At 24.4% G+C, this 21,352-nt stretch overlaps 1 protein-coding gene across 2 annotated transcripts; it reads right to left on the bottom strand.

Moving 5' to 3' along the window:
* Positions 1-280: 280 nt before the first annotated feature.
* On the bottom strand, positions 281-21,207 carry LOC129963786 (4'-phosphopantetheine phosphatase-like). Of its 2 annotated transcripts, XM_056078343.1 has the most exons (17): positions 20,709-21,207; positions 17,382-17,467; positions 15,718-15,935; positions 14,875-15,058; positions 11,287-11,379; positions 10,967-11,138; positions 10,560-10,744; positions 9,933-10,014; positions 8,785-8,876; positions 7,191-7,346; positions 6,204-6,316; positions 5,999-6,086; positions 3,772-3,976; positions 3,524-3,678; positions 2,550-2,719; positions 1,646-1,884; positions 281-1,519 (listed from the first exon to the last, which is right to left on the bottom strand). In XM_056078343.1, exons 1-16 carry the CDS (start codon positions 20,800-20,802, stop codon positions 1,665-1,667), a joined length of 2,313 nt encoding a protein of 770 aa, XP_055934318.1. In that variant the 5' UTR covers positions 20,803-21,207; the 3' UTR covers positions 281-1,519; positions 1,646-1,664. The 2 variants fall into 2 exon arrangements, with proteins under 2 accessions (XP_055934318.1, XP_055934317.1); XM_056078342.1 differs by having other exon boundaries at positions 281-1,884; positions 20,709-21,206.
* Positions 21,208-21,352: the final 145 nt, after the last annotated feature.

The raw sequence follows: 21,352 nt of genomic DNA, 5'->3' as shown, positions 1-21,352 counted from the left end.
TATTTGTATTTTTTCAAAGGAAAAAAAAAATTACTAGAATTTCACTTCTAAAATCAACAATGAAAATCAAAAGGATAAATAATGTCAATGAAAGTAAAGCAATTAAGTGATGCAATTAAGAATCATTACTCAAAAACAAGCAAATGAGACTTTAAATACAATTTCATCATTTTTATTTTTAATACAATGTTACAATAAGCTTTATATCTTTAATAAAAAAAATTTACAAATGCAATTTCAAATTTACTTTGCAAAATTCAAAAAGAAAATATTTTAATTATAAAACTGTGAGGTAAAATAAACAAAGTATGGATTAGTAAAAATTTATACAAAAAAGAAATACTGTAATAATTTTTTTTTTACTTATACTAGGCTTAACACATTAAATAATCAAAATAAAGTAAATGAAACATAACAAAAACAAAGAATGGCTGGAAGACTTGATATAATTGGTGTATATACACAATACTGGTGTCTAAAAATTTCTACTACTCTAAGAGTTAAGAATTAAATGCTATACAGTTTGACACATCAAATATGTAGGATGAACAATCCTTTAAAAAAATTTGTAGCCTTCACATATTTAAAATAATTTGAAAATCAAATGGAATTGAAATATAAATTACAATTATTAATGAAAAGTTATGCAAATTTTTTAAAATGCACAATATAACACATAGAAGTGATTAATAAATGTACTATATATTTTTAATTTGCAATTTAACTACATACTTCACAAAACATTCACATTCAATTAATAAAAGATTATTATCATACAATTCTTTCAATAGTATAAATGAAGAAATTACATGAAAAAGAAGTGTTGGTTTTCTTAAATTTACAATAGTGCTTGATAATTTCATAAACAAAGCTAGATAGCTTCATCTTAAAAGAAACAGTTTTATATGCAAAAATAAGTGCAATTTTTGTTATACATGTTGACCTTATTTTTATAATATATACCTAGTTAAAAGAAATAAAACAGAAGCTTTTATTAAAAAAGTTTTTGCTTTCCATTCTTCAGATAAAAAATTTCATGATATTCATATAATCATTTACAAATATTTAACTAAATCTTGAGCAAATGATTCACAATTATTTAAATTTTCTTGAACTTCAAACATGCTAAAAAATATATATATAAAAAGAAAGCCGATTTTTTGAATACCCAATACCTTTCAAATAAAAAAGTAGACACAATTCCAAAAAGAAAATCAGTCTACATAAAATCTTATGACAGACATAAACACAGTTGAAAAATAGTATTTACTTTTTCATATACCAGAAACAATATTACAAAATCTATTCAACCAGTAAAAACCATCATGGCTATGATTTTCTATGTTAGAAAATAATCACTTCATCTTTTATTGGCATAAAAAACATATTTACACTAAATGACAACCACAAACTTTATCAATGTGGGGAAGGGAAGTATGTGCAAAAACAAACCACTTACAACTGGATTTATGGCTAAAAATTGCTTGATGCTTGTAAATTCACTCGGTAACTCAAACAACTATTAAAAACAAAAGAGAAAAACAATATTTAACACTAATATCACAAAAATATAAACTTACAGTAAATACAACATCAGTATCACATGCGAGATCACACATATACAGATTAAAGGACGGTTGTTTACTTGAAAAAAAGTATTGAGGTTATGCCTTTCCTGGAGGAATTTCATACTTGAAAATGACTGAATACATTTCTCCACCTAAGCGGTGACATAGCCACTGATTTTTCAAAACAGCAGCTTTTATACATTCACATTTAAATTCAGCATTAAGGTTGGTATGCACTGCTCGACCCATTCCTTCAAATACAACAAGGTCTGTTCCATGGGTTTCCATTGCTTGAGCAACTTCAAGGTTTAAGCGGCTGTAAATGGAAAAAAAAATCACATTAGTTAGAAAAATGGCTTAGCAGTTAGTTCTTTTAACAATACTGTTAATTGCTGCAATATAAAAATAATTTATTAACTCATTCACCAATATTTTTGTAGATAATTTTTTTATAATACAAATAATAAATATTATAGAAGAAAATTTTAACAAAAGTAATAAAATCTATGTTAGAAGTTTATAAAGTAAATTTTAATTAAACAATTAACATGATTGAGACAAAGTTAGTAACTGACTGTGACAGAGAAATTTTTTTTACAGTAGAAATCAGGATTTGTGGTTGATAATTAAAATTGATATAATAAAAATGTAATAAGCCAGGTATAATATTTGAAACTAAAAAATTTAATGTAAAACAAATACAGCAATATTCTTATATCGATCTAATTAAAACATTTAAAATAAATACTAAACATTAAAACAAAAGCTAAATTTATATTTGACTATTTTTCAATTAAAATATCAAATGCTACAAAAAAAAAAAAAAATCTATCCACTTTCACCAAAAATTAAAATAATAATCAAAACTAAAAGAGAAACTCTTATCATGGTTACTCTATTATATTAGGCAACTAGATTACCATGAAAATATGCAACCTGTATTACTAATGCACCACCCTTTCATTATTATAACATTCTTACCTCAGATCAAGGCATGGTGACCCTTGCCCAGAATCAAGAATTTTTAACTGACACGTAGAAAGTGCATCTTTGATTTCACTGATGAAAACTGAGGCTTTGCGCATTAAAACTTTTAATTCTTGATAAGTGACATCATTCAATGCTGGTTTAGAATTTGCACAAAGTAAGACCTAAATAGAGGATATTACAATTATAAAGTTAAATGTTGCAATCAATATATTTTTAAATATTACATGCATTTTTTTTTTACATATTTATTTTTAGAAACTAACTAAGCTATAGAGAGTAAAAGGAAAAAACAAGAAAACAAATAAGCAGGAAAAATAATCAGTTAAAAAAATAGTAAAATTACATTAATTTTAATACATTTTAAAATGAAATGGATAGAAAATGCATCAGTCAATATAAAACTAGATCCACAAAATTAAACATTTCGTTAATACTTATTAATATTTACTCCAATAATTGTGATTTTATAAATTCAATTTAATTACAATTATAAATGACAAGGAAAAGCAAAATAAAAGACTTCAAAGTGTTAAATTTCATATGAGATGATGAACGGGGAAAAATTCTACAGAATAAAAAGGAGGAAAAAAAAATCTTCTGATAACTGCATGAAAGTATTTTTCGAACCAAATATCTTTGTAAATGCATTCAAGTGAAGAAATCCTTTTAATGTTTCATACGAATTAAAAAAAAATAAAATAATCTAACCAAACATGTTTTGTAGCTATATTTTAATATTGGAATAGCTTATTTGATTGAAAATATGGTGTCATGGATGGTATCATTTCTTATTTTTAAATATTATTAATATTTTGAAGAATTAATGCATTTACTAATAATTTGTTTTATATAATTTTTTTCAAAATTAAATCAAGTATTTTGTAAATAATATCATTAAAATACCATATCACCATAAATGGTGTTAATGTAATAAAACTAATATTAAACAATTAAAAGAAATTTACCTTTGTTTTTCTTCTTAAGAGCTCTAGTGCAAAAGGTAGGACACCTAAAACAATATCCATTCCACTATTATCAACAAATATTGCAGCACATTTGTGAGGAGTACCTTTAAGTCGCTCCAGCCACTCATTTAGATTATCCACTAACCAAGGTCTCTCTATAGGCAGAAATACCAATGAAGTTATAATAAAATTGTGAAATTATATGTAAAAAAATTATGTTTCACCTCATTTCATAATGAAAATAATACCTTGAATTTTTGTTTTGGCCTCAGAAAATCCAAAGTTTGAAGATTCCATCATCTTAGCAACTTCTTTGGCTCCCCAATCAAACATGTTACCAGCTAAAAGTCCTTTAACCAGAGCAATTTGTTTTTCTTCCCATTCCATAGAATTCAAGTCATCGATTCTAGATTTCAACATTTTAAGAGCCATCTCATTTTCCAATCGCTTTTGCTAAAATATGCATAAATAAATTAAAAAATTGATATTATATAATAGAAGTATAAAAAAGGTAGCATGAAGAATACCTAATGTATGAAGAGAGAGAGAGAGAGAGGGGGGGGGCTTAATTTTTGCTTAATGCAATAGCTTCTTTCTAGCCATAGTATTTTTTTAATGACATAAGGTTGATATTAAAAAAAAAAAAAAAATGTTTCAACTTGTTTATGTTAAATATATAAGAATATTATTTTTATGTATTTCCATTCAAAAATTGAGCAGAATTTTGAATTAAATAGTTCAAAATAAATTCAAAATTTATTTTATACATATCTAAGATGACTTACTCCATAACTAATAAGAATAAAAATGTCACTAGTTCTAAATCAAATAATTTTTTTTAAAGAAATAAGATTTAAAAAGTTGAAAGTAAATTGTAAAAATTTTACACATAATTCTGTATGTGTAATGAATAGTATTTAATAAGTATAAGATAAAAAAATCTAAACATCTTAAGTAATTATAAAGAATCTTGGATAATGAGAGCATTCAATGATTTATTTTGGATTTTATGAATGAGAATGAAATCGAGTATTACTTTTAAGAATTATCTCAGTTTTTATGCATTTTTGATAGAATATGCACAGATATATTACTCAATTTTCACAATTTGCACTTCAGAAGATAAATATAGAAAATTTCGGTCATATATGAAAAATTATCTAAAGAGGCAAGAAAATAAAAATGGGAAAATGCACATCAGAAGATATTGAATATAAATGTTAAAATAAACTTGCCAAACAGCCAACATCAATGAACAATGTAAGGTGTATCAACACGCTTGGTACACAGCCATGTTTAAAAGTCATATTTTATTGTTGTTATTATTTTTTTTACATTTACTCAGACATCAGGTGCATCACAGCAATAAGATTATAAAATATATAACAGATATTCTACCAAAATAATACATTAAAAGTTAAAATATTTTATTATCTGCACTTAAAATAAAACTTTTGATTCAATTCCCATAACTGTAAGTTTATTGCTAAATAAATTTTCTAAATTATTTGTTTTTACAGATTTATTATGAAAACACGAAGTGCCAGTATTTGAAAAGGGTTTTTCAAAAACAAAAGCAGTTTATAGGCTCTGGAAGAACAAAAAGCATACAAGCAGTAACAAACACAAACTAAATGACACAAAAAAGGTATTGCATTTCCTGATAAAATAAAAAAATTCTTGTCATGTGTGAATTTTTCACAAACACATTCACTGCCTCCAATTATAATGCTCGATTTCACTCTTGTACAGTACAATACAGAGGAATTCAAGTAATCATATTGAAAATGAAGCAAAAAGAAATTGTACAATTGTGAAAGCAATTGACAATGCCAGATTTTCAGATACAAATGGAGAAGTTAAAAAATTAATCAAGAACAATGATTCAGATATGAAGAACATTGAATAAATATCTTGCAAAAATCAGTTGACATTGAAGCAGATAAAATATTTTTAACTTGCATGGAGTTAAATCAATTGCTAAAAAAGGGCACAAGAACCTTTTTTAGGTGATTTGCCTAAATGAAGCAGACACTCACAGAATGAGAATGAAACCAAGTAATACTTTTAAAGAATTATTTATGTCATTGTCTCAAGTAAAAATAAAAACATTTAAAAAAATAACTACATCATGTTCTTACCTATTAAGCAGTATTAAAAAACTAATGAAATTATATTTGGTCCCTTTAATTAAAACAATATTTAGGTTTCTTTAAATTCTATATACTATTTCAAATTTATCTATAATATATTTTTTCTTCAGAAAGTGAAATCTGCAGGATCTGATTTTGTCATGTATACAATGTATTAATGTACAAATGAAAATTTAATTAGTTTACATTATAGATTGCTTTACTGCCAGAAAAAAAAACCCCGAAATAAAATATTTATAGACTAACATAAATAAAAAATATAAACATTTAAGGAAAATAGATAAATTCTTTTCAAAATTTAAAATAAATGTTAACAATTTACCTGCAAGTATGGATCAGGGAAATCAAATTCAGTTAGACAGTGCTCACGCATATCTAACAAGCTTCGTACAGTTAAAGAACCATATGCACTAAAAGATAAAGTTCTCCTTAGCTTCTTATAAGCATATAAAATAATTAACAACTTATATTGAGATGGAAGTTCATGCAAAATCATATTTGATCAAAAATGTTAATTGAATACTTACAAAGGATGAGTTCTTAAGTGTTGTAATCGACTGAGATACTTTTCTTTAAATATTTTTGCTCTATGTTGGGCATCAGCATGATGACTTTGGCTTTGAATAGCTCTTTCTACAAACTTTAATGAAATGAAGTATTAAATTTTCATGTAACGTAACTATATAACATTTTCAGAAATTTGTTGTAAACATTCCGTAAAAATATTCATGACAAAATAATAATAATAATTTTTTTCTAATATATATATGCAGATAAACACAACTGTAAATGCATAAATTGTTTTCTTTAAGTATTCTGATATAAACAGAGAAAAACAATTATTAAATATATGAAAATTAAAGAGAACTTTAAAGATATTATAACAAATATATATAACAGAGGAATGAAATACGATTTCTGATCCATTCAAGATAATTTATAATATCCCTAAACAATGATTAATATTTATACTTTGCTACTTTTCTTTCACTTGATAAATAAATAAATAATGCTTTATTTTTTGCCAAAAGATTCACAATCCTAACATATACAATTTAGTATGCTTAACTTTTAATGAAATACATTTTAAATAATTTATTAATATCCCTTTTTCAGAGGCTTGAATACACTAAGGAATAGACATTGGAAAATATAGAATTTACAAAATTAAATGCAGTTTTCAAGAAATTTCACAAACATTTTTGAACAGAATAATATCACTAAAAATTAATATCATAACAATAATTAAATTGATTAAGTAATATAACAATATTTTATGAATCTCTTAAGTAATATATCAATAACTTAAAAATTCTTTTTCCATCTTGCAAAATAATTTTTTTATAATAAGATAACTACAAATCGGATTTTAACAACAACTTTAAATTTACTTGTGAAAAGAAATAATTTATCAAAATAGTTATTTTTAACATATGAAAAAAAACTTAGTTTTTAAAAGAAATATTAAAATTGATTCAAACAACTTTTCTAATTTTAATAATTAACAAACTCACTTTATCTATAGCATTTTCAAAGCAAGTTAGCCAATATTCTCTAGCCTCCGCATCTTGATTCAAATCGATTGTGTCAGGTACATATTCAGCAGGTTCTTTGAGTAGTGGGCAATGAACAAGTTGCCAGTTAGCACAATCGATTTCTAGTTGATCAATCTGAAAATAGAAGTTTTAAGAAATTAAACAAATACACATATATTGATAAATAATTATTTATTTCAATATAACATGAAATATTTCCAATATTTAAAAACAACTTACATAAATTAAAAAAGTTGCAATTTTCAAACTTAATACTTTAATCACAGAAAGAATTTTAAAATAATTTTTTTTAAGTGTTCATATGCAAAATTGAGATTTTTGGAACAAAATTTCAATATCCTATATTTCAAACAAATAAAAACATGTTTTATAAATAGTTAATCCAAAATGATGCAAATAAATTCATAAACTTAAGTTAATAAAATGTAATTTTATAATAAAAGGGGCAAACAAGACAAATGAAACTTATAAAAAATTAATAATACCTTAAATAATTTTCATTATCAGTTTAAAAACAGATACATACGTTATTCCTAGCAATACATTTATTTAAAAGTAATAATGTTCATGAAATATATAATATAAAATCTCTTTTTCTAACAATTAGTCTGGAAAATTAAATATATTAGAATCTCTGCTATATAACTAAAATCAATCTGAAAAGTCTTCTGCTCAACTTTTACTACAATACATCATAGGCATCCTAATTTATGAGCTGAAAGTTTGTTTACAGATCTGCAAATTTAGAATAAGAAATTTCAAAATAAAGAGACTGACAAACTATAAATTCTGTATGATCCAACTCAATTCAACTACTTTTAGAAAAGAATTTCTAGTTCTGTTTCAAACTGAGAATTATTTAAAACTCACAAAACAATATTTTTATAGCAATAAGGTAAGCACTTCCTTGAAAGTTACATGATAGAGTTCAGCAGATTTTTACAGAAGGAAAATTATTAAAACAGAGATGAATTTATTTAACCCTCAGCAATTATATAATCAAAGGAGAACATTTGAAGAATCAAGGCAATCATAAAATAGTTCCACAGAAAAAGTTATAGTTTAAATATAAAAATATAAGTAGTAACAGTAAATCTATATCATAAATATACAATTATTAGTATTTAATTCTGAAAATGTAAAGAAATTTTAATGCAAATTTTTAATACCCAATTAACAAATAATTTCAGATAATTTGATTATTCTTAGCATTTGATTGCTTTGAAAAAGGTTCAAATTATAATAGAAAAAGCTTAAGATAAAAATTTTTACTTTAAGATATTTATTATCATCTTTTGACAAATTTTCAAATAAAAAATATACTATAAAATCATATGCAACATATTTAGAATATATAAAAAAAATCTTATATAATTTAAAAATATTTCTATATTAAAATTATTGCAACCAACTATTTAATTTAAAACCAAACTTTGTAATAAATATATTCAAATTTAGTAATTCAAATTCATCTATTAAAATCATATGATATTTTTACTGCACACCTATTGTAAGAGAAAGTGAGCACAAAGATGCCCTTATATTATCTTACCATAGGGTTACCTGAGATAGGAGGAGCTGGCAGAGGACTGCTAAGTCCAGAACTTCCAGCATAATTTTCACACCAGGAATATTTGTCTGTATCTAGTTTATAAATATTTCAATTTTAATATAAACAAAATATCCATAAAATATATAAAAGAGGCTATAATTTCAAAATAAATAATTAAAATAAAATGTAATTTATTTTTAAAATAAATAATTGTAATTTTGAATAAAAAGTAATAAATAAATCCAATCTCACTAAACCGTCATTGAAGGGAATCATCATTATTTAAAAAAACAATCATTAAATATATAATATAAGGCTAATAATATTTGAAAAAAAAAAGTCATATCAACTAAAATTTCTGATTTTATGCATCAGCTAAAATATTCAATTAAGTCAGCAAGTCTTCAAAAATTATTAAATAATATTTAAATAAAAATATTCCAATGTATTTAAAAAAATATTTTTCCCATTAAAATGGAAATATAAAAATATTTAAGTTGTGAAATTAATCTAAACTTTGTCAAACTAAAACTTCCAAATGCAATTTATGATTTTAAAGATAAAATTAGGGTTTAAACCAGAGGCAGTGTCTCTCCTTGAATTTTTACTCCATTCCCTCTAAAGATACCACTACTATAAAAAGAACTCCTTATTCTGCTTCGATTATTGAAGAAGTGTCAACTGGGGAAAGCTGAGGTGAAGACTGGAATTCATCTAGTTTCTTCATTTTAAAAATATATCATATTCATATATGCATATGTAGATAGTCTTTTCACTACTGGATTTGGCCCAAAATTTGGTAAATTTAAAAATTTGATGAAATGATGTATACTAAATTTCATCTAGTATTTGAGCTTCTGTAGAGTTATTGCATTAAAAAAAAAAAAAAAAAAAAGCATCATCCAAATTTCAAAGTCATTTTTTTATGGTTTCAGAAATTTCTTTATATAATTCATACATGAGAATGCAAGAAATAAATTATCAATAGTAAACAACACAGTCTGAAATTAGAAATCATTATCTTTTAGTTATGATGAAACTTTGACCATTTTCAAAACATACATACATATAAAACCTATAAATGGTAAAGAATTTAATACATATATTTTTAATTTCCTTCCTTTTGACGAGATATATGCAATACATACCATATTCCTCAGCACCAGTTAAAAATGCTCCAATTGCAGCTAAATAGCCTTCATGGCGCAGAAATAAAGCCTGCACTTTACCCTAAAAAAATTAGTTAGAAATTATAATTTAAAAACTTATTTAGCAAAGTAATATCTTTTACGTACAATCGAATGAATACTATATCACTACTGATCATGAAAACAGCAGAAACACTTTAAACTAATTCAAATATTACATTTCTCAGTACAAATTACACACACACACTATTATTATTAATATGAAAGAAAACAAAAATAATACAATCTTTACTAAAATTATGTAGTAAAAGTTTTTGAAATTCTAATTGTTATCTTTGCTAGCTAGAATTTTTATTTAATTCTAAGGACTGCTTTGCAATTTTTGTCTTAATAAAAGTTTTACTATTTATTTTTTTCATTAAACATATATAATCATAATTTGATTCGGAAAAAGATAAGTAATTCATACTAAAACTTCCAATAGATAATAACATAATTTAGAAAGAAAAATTAAGATTCTGGGCTGAAAATACTATAATTTACACTCTCATAGCCTGATAATAGTTTGAAACCAATATCTGGTTTGTTAACGAAAAAAAAAAAAAAACTAATAGAATAATTGTTTACCTTACTCCAGTAATTAATAGCAAATGATATGGTATGCATACTAAGATAATGAGCTCTAAGGAAATAACCACCAAAATAAACTTTTCCAAGATTATGCATCATGGCATAAAGACAAGCTATTTGACCAATATCATTGCTTATCATAAACAGCAAACTCCTGGCAATATCAGGTTCAGCAAATTGACCTAGAGGAAGGAGAATCAAACATAATGAAATAAATTTTGTAATTGAAACAATTTTTAAGTATTTCCTTTTTATAAACAAGTATAAAAAATTATTAAATAGAGTTCAAAAAGAAAATAAAGACTGTAGAATTTTAAAAGGTATAAAAAAATTGAATCAAAAAATCTATGCAACCATTAATTAAATTTACAAGACAAAGAATAGTTACATAAACAGAAAATTACCAGGATTGAAATCTTTATCTTTTGAAGAATGTATTGCTTTTCCAAAACTGCAAGCAATCAAATCACCAGGAAGACCCATACCAGAACAATCACCTCCATATATATCCTTCACTAGCATGTCAACACCTCTGTGATCACCTTTTTCAGCCAACTCCAGGAGTTCATCAAAACCCTTTCAAGTTCAAAACTGATCATTTCAGTTTAGGAGCATTACAATTTTTAAACATTAACATACAATTACCATGCAATACTTATTAACCTTGAAGGGTGTAGATATAAAAACATGATAAAAATTTTAAAAAGAGTAAAATTATAATTACCTTAGCTTTGGTGAGAAGAGATCCCAATCCCCAAAAAGTTCCTCCACCCATAGCTGACCCACCAATCCTTTCATAAGACGATTCAGATTCAACCTAATGAATAAAATTATAGTCATACACAATTATCAAATATCAATTGATTATTGGCATTCTAGAAAAGTTTAAAAATGTGATATTGCATAAAATTCTTTCAATATTTAACTTAATATGCTTAATGTTAAAAAAAAAAAAAATACTGTATAAAATGTTATAATATGCAAGATCCTCTTACTATGTGAAATGTTTTCAATTAAAATATCAATTGAGCCCAGAAATTCTTAAACACCATTAACAGCTTATTTCCATTAATTGTTAATAATAGTTACATTTGTAATCAGAATTTTATGCACAAATGTTGAAATAAAATAAGAGTTTTAAAGAAGAATTGGGAAAATAAAAAGTTAATTTTTCATCAATAAAATGATGAAATTAAAACAATTCAATAGTTATTCCAGATACAAACTATCAATCATCTACTTTTAGGAATTTGCTTAATGCATTCTGGCAGTACCTTTTCATATGCATTCTTGCTTTATAATGACAAAAAATTTTTTTGCAAAAATTTTACTTTTTTAGATATTGTATGAATTTCATGATCGATATAAAATTTTTGATCTGAAATCAAATTTAAAACCAATGAAAATATTATTTAAAGATACGGATTAAAAGGGAAATTTAAAAAATAGTGGTAGAGTAGTTCAAAATTTTAACATTACTTCACAAAGGAGTGTATAAATTTTCTTACTTCAAAATCATTTACCTTAATTAAAAAAAGTAAAAAAGAAACTGCAAAGACAATTGAAAGAAAGACAATTTGTATCATTAAAAAGTTAAAAGATATAAGATATAATTTTTTTGTGTGGAAATTATAGAATAATGACAAAATTGATTAATTTCTTATAGCTTGAAACTGCTGCTGACAAAAAGCTTTAGTGAGTAAGTAATGCATATATTATTTTTTTGCCTTTATCGAGTTTGAGCAATTAAACTTAGGTTTGTTTTTAACAATTGTTAAATCATTACTTTAATGTCAATAAAAAGTTTGCAAAAGATATATGTAAAAGAAAAGAAATTTAAAAAAAATTATGATAGAATAGTTTAAACACCAAATCACAGTGAAGAAGTACCTAAAACTGCTGCTATCCGACATAATATTTTAAAAAATTCATTTTTTAAAAATGTAATAATTTGGCTGTTAAGATAATATAATTTTTTTTTCTTCTGAACTAATTTCCGTTGAAATTATTGAGGAAAACTGGCAAAATTTTCATCTACATGAAATTAATTGAATATTCAATTAATTTTTACACTATAAAAATTCACAATATTTTTTTCTTGTCTTAAATAGTAAATGTGTAAAATGTGTTTGAGCCAGCCTAGTCGTTTAGGAGAAGATGCGGAACATACATACTTTTTCTTATATTAAGATCATCCATGAATTTTGATTTTGCACAATGTGGCATTTGGTAAATCTGCAATATCAGTGTTATATATATTATTCATTACTTGGAAAGAAAACCTTTTCCATTTATAGTATTTATAATATGTTATAGTATTTTTTTTTAATTGAGTATTTTACTAAAGGGCTTTACCATTTCTAAGAGGGCATATGACTCCCATTCCCAATTTTAATGATTTTTTCAATGGAATTCTACATTTGTTCTTTAAATAATTCAAAAAAAATTATCTAACACATTACAAACCAAGAATTCTAAACAAAATTAAATTTTGCAAAATAAACAAGACACAAATTTCCATAACATGGTGAGTAATTGTGTCAAAATACAAGTTAGTCCTGTGACATAAAAGAATATTTATCTTTATATTTAAACGACCTTTACAGTTTTAATTCAAAATTAAAATGAATTAAAAAGTTGAAAAAATACATAGAACATTAAAAATTATAATTTCCTACTTTCTGCAATAGGTATTTTAATACACAGATACATTAAGTTTCTGAAAATTACAAAAGACAAATTTCTTCAATATCTTTTAATGATTTAGTATATAGCTATCAAAAGTAATGAATACATTTATACAGTAATTTAATGCAGAGGTTAAGTTCATAAAAATTTTGAAACATTTTATCTGTAGAGGTTTAGTGGCAGAGCTTTGACTAGGCCAACAAAGAGCAGCGTGCTTGAGATTTGATAGCATAGCAAAGATGCGTATACAAGTTTGATGCATGTTAAATCTTTTAAAATCAAAACCCTTTCCCAATACTGAAGTATTTATTAATTCTTTCAACACCCAGAATGGTCAGTTCTAACCTTTGATTTCAAAGTAATTATGGGGAGGAGCATGACGTGAAAGTTTGAAGAAATTAATACGAGTTTACATGTTATATTCAGAATTTGAACAAGAATCAAAATTTTAACTTCCACTCTGAAATAGTTTTTGTGTTTATATAAAATGGAATGCTGGTTTTATACACTTATTATTAGATAAGTTATCGATTTTGAAGCTGTACTAAGATTACTCATAGATGAACGTCATACTTCAGTAGCATGAAGACCAACCCCCACCTCCAAAGTTCAATATTACGCAAAATAAAAGATCATTCATTCTAATTGATTTATCATGCAAGGGATTTATACACCTAAAAACCACTGGAAGTGATTTCCTAAAATTTCTTACCTACTCTCCAATAAAGAAACTATCCTCCCTTACCTCCAATTTAAAACAGTGAACCTTGGGTAAGATCGCAAATGTCTTGCATGGTACTAGTGAACAATAGTGGGAAAAAAAAAAAAAAACTGGCATGAATTTAGCATTTTTACTGAATCTATGTTTTAGATACATTGTTTCCAAATGAGTGAAATTAAATTTTGACTACAATTGTGATCACAAAATTGCATACCAAATTTTATATGTTTAAGCCATTTCATGCTTTAGTTAAAACATTTACATACTTGTGAAAGTACAGACAAATGGAAAGGCAAACCTTTGATGGATTTAGTTCCAAATTTGGCAAGTAATTACACTGTAGATGTTAGATCTAGATCCCTTTTATTCATTTAACTCTCTTTGTTTTGTAGTTAATAGAATAGCTTATTTTCAAACAGTTGGACAAAAAAACTTCATTTGAAATTTGACAGAGATCTAAAAATTTGGTGTAAAGGCCATACAAATTTCATCAGTCTAGCTCGAAGGATTTTGAATTATCTTCATCAAAGACAAATAAACATAATGTCTGAAAAACATGAAAATGTGTTTTTCAAACTTAAGGAATTCTAGAATATAGAAATTCATTGAAATCTTGAGTTTAAATTTTTTGACAGTCACAATTTCTTAATACTGCATGCATGAGGAAGTAAAAATTGTTGATGAAAACATGATTCTCATTTTAAAACAAAGATTCTGTCACAAGGACACAGTGGTAAGTATAATTTCTTTTTCAGCAATTATACTTATTTTTAGCACAGAAAATGATTAAAAAAAAAAAAGAATATGCACACACACACACACACACACACACACACACACACACACACACACACACACACAACAATTTGTAATATCAGGAAAGAACATTTAAATATATCTTACCAACATTATGCTAACACCAGAGCCAATATTAACAAGCAAATATGGATACATATTTGGTTCCACACTATGAAAGTGATACTCAGGACTAGCATTGCGACTATACTCAAATACTTCGTCAGGAATATTCTTCAACACAAAATTACAGCCCTTGATTAGGCACTCCATCTCATTTTCCTTATCTACCCTTTAAGAAATTGAAAAAAAATTCCATTTTAACATTTAAATCAAATAATTTAGATGTGGAAATATCCAAAAAAAAAAAAAAAAAATGCAACTAATATTTTATAAAATCAGTCAAGTAAAATACAGAAGCAAAAATAAAGTATTAATAGAAAAAATATAAAATGTTCAGTTGGATATGCAAATTTTTTTTTTTTGAGGCAAATGAAGCAAAGATTTTTTTTCAATGCATATTTAACTCGCAAATAATTATAAACTTCCAATTTTTTAATAAGAACTGAACAAAAAAAGGTCAACATTAATAAAATATCATACATTAAATTTTAAAATTACAGATGTACTGAAAGTATATCCTGCATATTAAAGAGCAGATAAAATAAATATAACTATTGTATTAAAAAGTATAAACTATATAACCAAAATAATCTTTCTCCTTAATTTTATGGCATTGTTTAAAGACCAAATAAAATTAAAATGAATAATTAAATATAAAGCATTCTTACCAATTACTAATTTATAAGCGAATACTAGAAAATAAGTATTTATTTACATTAAAAGATACATTTCTGACTACATAATTAAGATAAAATTTTTTACTTTAGATAAATAAAATCTATCAATATAATAAACATTATTATAAAATACTAAATTGAAATTGCTTACATTAATCCTAGAGTCTTTGTAAGAACATCAGTATATTTGTAAGCTCCTCCACCAGTGGCTTTTATACTTTTGCCTCTCATAAAATCTGGTGAACCAATTAGATTTTTTTGAATAAATCTCAGACATGATTCAATATGCTTGGTTTCAAATTTTATAAAATGTAATCGAGCAGCTTCCACATCTGTTTCAATTACTTCATAATGAGTATCATCAGGATTCTGAAAGAAGAACAGAATATGCATATACTTTAAAATTAACATTTAAATCAAGGAGTGTTAATATATTTAAGTACTTTTTTTGTTTTGTTTAAAACAAACATTTCAACATCAAATAAGATTTGCCAAGATTTGTATTTTATCTACAGTTATATCAAAATGATTTTGGATGTAAACTAAGGCTTCCATCTTTTTGGATTCAGAAACTTTTTTTTCATCCACATATATAAATTTTTTAACCTAATAATGATTTCAATCTCCAGAACTAATAAATATTTAAAAGTACGATTTATATATAATTCTAGACATCAAAAATATTTTTTTTAGTTCAATGAACTATTTTAAAATCATAAAAGGAGTAAAAAACTGTGAAAGTAATAATATATAGTCATAATTTACAAATTTTTCTTTAAAAAAAAATATATTTTAGATCTACAGAAAATTCAAGAATTTTTTTTAGATTCAATACCTTTTTATATGTATTACAAATTTTATCTTTCCTGTATGAATTCAAGTTTTTTTAAAGTTAGTATAGTCATATAAATAACTTTACAGGAATTAACTTGAAACTCAAAGCAAGATTAAATAATACCTTAATATTACATATATGCTTTAAATTATATACATTATTATTTAATATAATAAATCATTGTGAACATCTGGAATTGTTTTATGTGTACTCTTAAACCATTGGATTGCTTTAAATCAAACTTTCAAGAGAGAAAAAGAAAGTTATGCTTTAAGTACAAAATTAAATATTCAGCTAATGATAAATTTAATTTTAATGTTAATATTTTTTCGGACAATTGGGTTGACTTAAATAGAATGAACCCTTAAATCATGAAAAATAGACATATGTATAAAAATAAATGTTAAAAAAATGAATAAAAATTATTAAAAAAAATTTTCTAAGCAGCCAGTGTTTTAGTAAACAGATTAAAGTGCAGCATCTACATTTGAGGACAATTTTAATCTGAATCAGCTGGCTAAATAAAATAAAATTCTTTGTTTTTCTTTATTTATCTATAAATTAATTCACATTCCAAACAATTTTGAACTGGCATATACCACCCATTATGCAGAATCTGAAGCATTGCCATTTTAAATTCTTTTCTCCCCCTTTGTTTTATTTTTTTGAGCTAATGGAAAGGAATTGAAATACTCTTTTGCATTTTAATATTTCACCCCATTTAAATATCTTTTGTTGTTTGTCTATAAAATTATTTTTAAATAGCTTTTTTGAAATTTTTTTTCAATATTTTTTAAAATTAATTAAATAAGAGTTTAGCACCAAATTTTATTAAAATGTACATTTTAAATTGCTTTGGTAAAATAAAAATATAAAATTAGCAAAGGACAGTTACATATTATTAAAATTAAAGAAAAAGAAGACAAAACTTAAAAAACACAGCACAATAATTAACAAAATATAATAGAAAAATTACTTACTTGGGAATCACCATTTTCATCTAAAGAATATAAAGCTCGCTTGTATGAGACAGTGGAATAATAAGCAATTTTAGTTAATGAGCCACCTAGCAGAATAAAAAAATAATTCCATAAGAAAGAAAAAAAAAGATGCTTTATAAACAAAAGATACAAAATTATGGTATAAATGAAATGTACTGCAGATTATTTCCCATTTAAAAAAAGGTCATTAACACAGTAACCAAAATAGCTATTATTCTGCTAAGTTTTAGCACTAATAAATGAATATGAATCCTTAATTTAGAGAAAGAAGCATTTTTATAAATAAAGCAACAGGGAGAAAATACAACTTTAAAATAATTATAGCATAAGTTATTCATTATAGGTTATTAATGCAATATAAAATTATTGCAAAAATATACATAGAGGCCATATGTAAATATTTATAACTTAATATATTTGAATAAATGGAATTAAAAAAAAAATACTGACAACATTCCTTCAAATTTGAAGTAATGTGCATTATAAATATGAACAAACTGAGCAACACTTCAATTTTATTATACACATATGAAATTCATATAACATGTTCATATTTTTAAAATTTATTTAATTTGATTAATGTTACAGCTTTTTACTTGTAGTTTCTTTAACTTCAGTTTGATCTAGTACTTATATAATTCAATAGACTTTTAATAATCAAATTAAATTGAAGTAGAGAAAGTTTTATACAAAAAAAGAATAAGCATGGCTGAAAAATATAAAGTAGCTTCTACCACTAAAGGAGCAACTGTATAAGCAACAGAATAAAAATTAATAATTCAGATAATCAACTTTCCTCTAACTTTCATTTTTACTAACATTATAAAAAGTATTTGTTGCTAATAAATTCAATATTCATATTAATAAGAATAAATATATCTTATTTTTAAATGTTTTTTTGTAAATAGTTTTAATCATAACAGGAAAGCAAATCTTCAGAATAGATAATATTTTGAAACAAAAGAATATATAACAAATAACATCCAAAAAATAAATTGTTACAGCAGAAAATTATCTTTATTAATGATAAAGATGTATGTATGTATGTATGTTGACATGATACAGGCCAGATGGTTCAACTTACAGTAAATATATCTGGCACATATTTGCCTTATAGAGTAAAAAAATGGAGTGATTTTTTAAAAAAATAATTTAACGATTTAAAAATTAAGTTGAATTTTTACATTTTACTGAGTTAATTTCAGAAAATATTACACAAAATAATTTTAACACCATTTCAAGATTGAAGAAATTTTTTTAACAACAATACATTAATAGTCATGCACATTTTTTTCAGAATTTTAGTAATTCTCTAAAAGTAATTTTCACCTAATTTTCAACAATATTCACACCATTTTCATCTTTTAATGAAATATTTAATTACATGATTTTCTTCTATTGTTGAAAGCTAAAGAACAAGGATTCAGTTTAATATTTATATAGTTCACAAAACAAATAAAAAATAAAGTTTTAATATAGCAAAATTTAGAGGACAGATGAACTGAATATTTGTCTTTTGCTATTGCTATACAATCATAGAATTGGTACCATTAGTATGGTTCATGTACACAATAAACAGAACTTAAGCAAGATAATTAAAATAACAATTTAATTGATAATTCAGTGGAATCATGAACATGAAGTTATAACAAATTATTTATATGAATTCAAATATAACCAATATTTCCAATGAAATAGATTACTGTCTGAGGTAACTAGTAATTAAAGATAAATATATAGCATTTATCGCTTAACAAAGCATGCTTACGATGGTATCACCAGAAGTACAGTATCGGATAAAATATACATAATTTGTAAAAGTAAAAATAGTTTCACTAAATCAAACTGAAAATTTTTAATCCTAAGTTAACCCCCAATATATTAAGTGAGTGATGCAGTATACTATGTAGCATTAAAAAAAATTAGTAAAAAATAACATTTTAAAGTATTCAAAATCAAAATGAATATAAAAATTCCAATGATATTTGAAAGAATATCTAATTTATAATTTTATATGTATTTAAGAATTAGTTGATAGACTTACTATAACTAATAGTAATTTAGAGTTTTTAGAAACTAAAAATTCTTTTTCACAATATTTTCTTTTTTAATTGTTCACATCAAGTGGATATAAAATATAAGGTTATAAGAATTTCTTTTGCTGATTACTCAGATTATGTTTGAAGTAAAAAGAAAGCTATTTACTCAAGAAATAGCATCTGAAACTGAAACCATATACTAACAAACATAAAGACATATGAAAGAATGAATTTTAAGTCATGTACCTAAAAAATAAACTAAATTAAAGCTATTTTGACATTTTTAATACTCACAAGGTATTAAATCTTTATTTGCACTTCTAAAAATTCTGCAATAAGATCAGTATATCTTATGTTATGAATAATTTTCAATATAACAGAAATTAAATACATGAATGAATCTGACATTTCATTAAAAGGACAGCATATAAAATGAGTCAAGCACAGAAATCTGAATCTGCAAAGTTGAATGCAACTTCATGATTTTATAATTCTTAATGGTGTATCATAAGTATTTTAAATTCAAAAGCCATTCATATCTAATTAATATCTTCTTAAAATAAATGACTTAATAATAGGAAAAGAAATTAAACATTATCATTTTATCACTTTCAAAAAGAACTAAAATTAGAAATGGAAAACATTACTTTTCCTTTAAATTTGAACTGCATTTTCAAATTTGCGATTAAAAAAAAAGGTAGTATGGATTTGCGAAACTTACGCAAAAGTTATGTATATTATGATGGTTAAAAGCATCAAAAGACAAATCAATTTAAATTTATTTCTAAAGAATAAAAAAATTCTACATTAACAAAGAATGAAGGAACTTAAGAATTCATTTTCTTATATATAAAGAAAAGAAAATATATCATTTTTATGCTCGTTTATTTCAGAATTACATTTTGTTTGCTAGGCAAGTTTTCCACTTCCAAATAGATAATATTAAAAATTTACCTCTACAAAATGAAATTAAAAAATAGTAAATATAAGAATAAATTATTTACATAATTTTTCAACATAAAAAGCGAATCATTAGGAAAAAAAAAAATTCTCTGTACAATTAAAAAATAGATTTATGCATGGCTACAAAATTCATCCAAAATATTTTAGGTTTATAAATACATAATAACTTTTGGGCAAAAATTTTATTTAATATTAAGGCAAAAATGAAAATGCATAATGGTTAGCATATTGATAAACAAGATTAAACATTATTTTTCGCTACATAAAATAAATTCTATAAACAAGGAAATGCAGTTTTTGTTACCTATATCAATAGCAAATCTTTTGGCCTTTTGAAGGTTTCTAAATACATCTTCAGGCAAGGTTATGCTGCCTGCTTCTTTATTAGAACAACTCATATTGGGATTCTATACTTAATTTCTTCAAAGTAATGATAAAAGACGGCTTATTTATATTACAAAATAATACATCGTAACTTAATCGGCATGTCTACATAGCATTCTACCTATATATATTTTCATTTAGCTATTTCCGTATAAGAAAATATAGCCGCCAATAAATATTAGAATGATAATTTTATTGAAATTACATAAATTTTATTGACGCTTTTACTGTCTGAAATTATATAAATTCGTAAATTAACAATAGTTTCCTGAACCTTTGTTTACCAAGTGACATGAATGCTCAGAGCAGACGATATACCAAAAAAAAAACCCTGCCTTGCCTTGCCGTACTTCGATAACCAACACCACAAAAGCACGGCTTTTTATTTAAATATGATGTTATTACCGAAAACATTGATTGGTTAAATCTGAATATTTTAACAATAAAAAAATAGCAATCAAAATTTGCTATTTTTAAGTCAGAAATGGAGGAGAAAACATTTCTTTTATATTTAATTATTCATACTAAACCGAAACTAAAAACATGCACGGTTGTAACCATAGA

The sequence above is a fragment of the Argiope bruennichi genome, chromosome 3, assembly GCF_947563725.1.
Source record: "Argiope bruennichi chromosome 3, qqArgBrue1.1, whole genome shotgun sequence".
In the NCBI taxonomy this organism is placed as follows: Eukaryota; Metazoa; Arthropoda; class Arachnida; order Araneae; family Araneidae; genus Argiope; species Argiope bruennichi.
The sequence above is the reverse complement of the archived record's forward strand: the minus strand, read 5'-3'. Positions and strand labels throughout refer to the sequence as shown.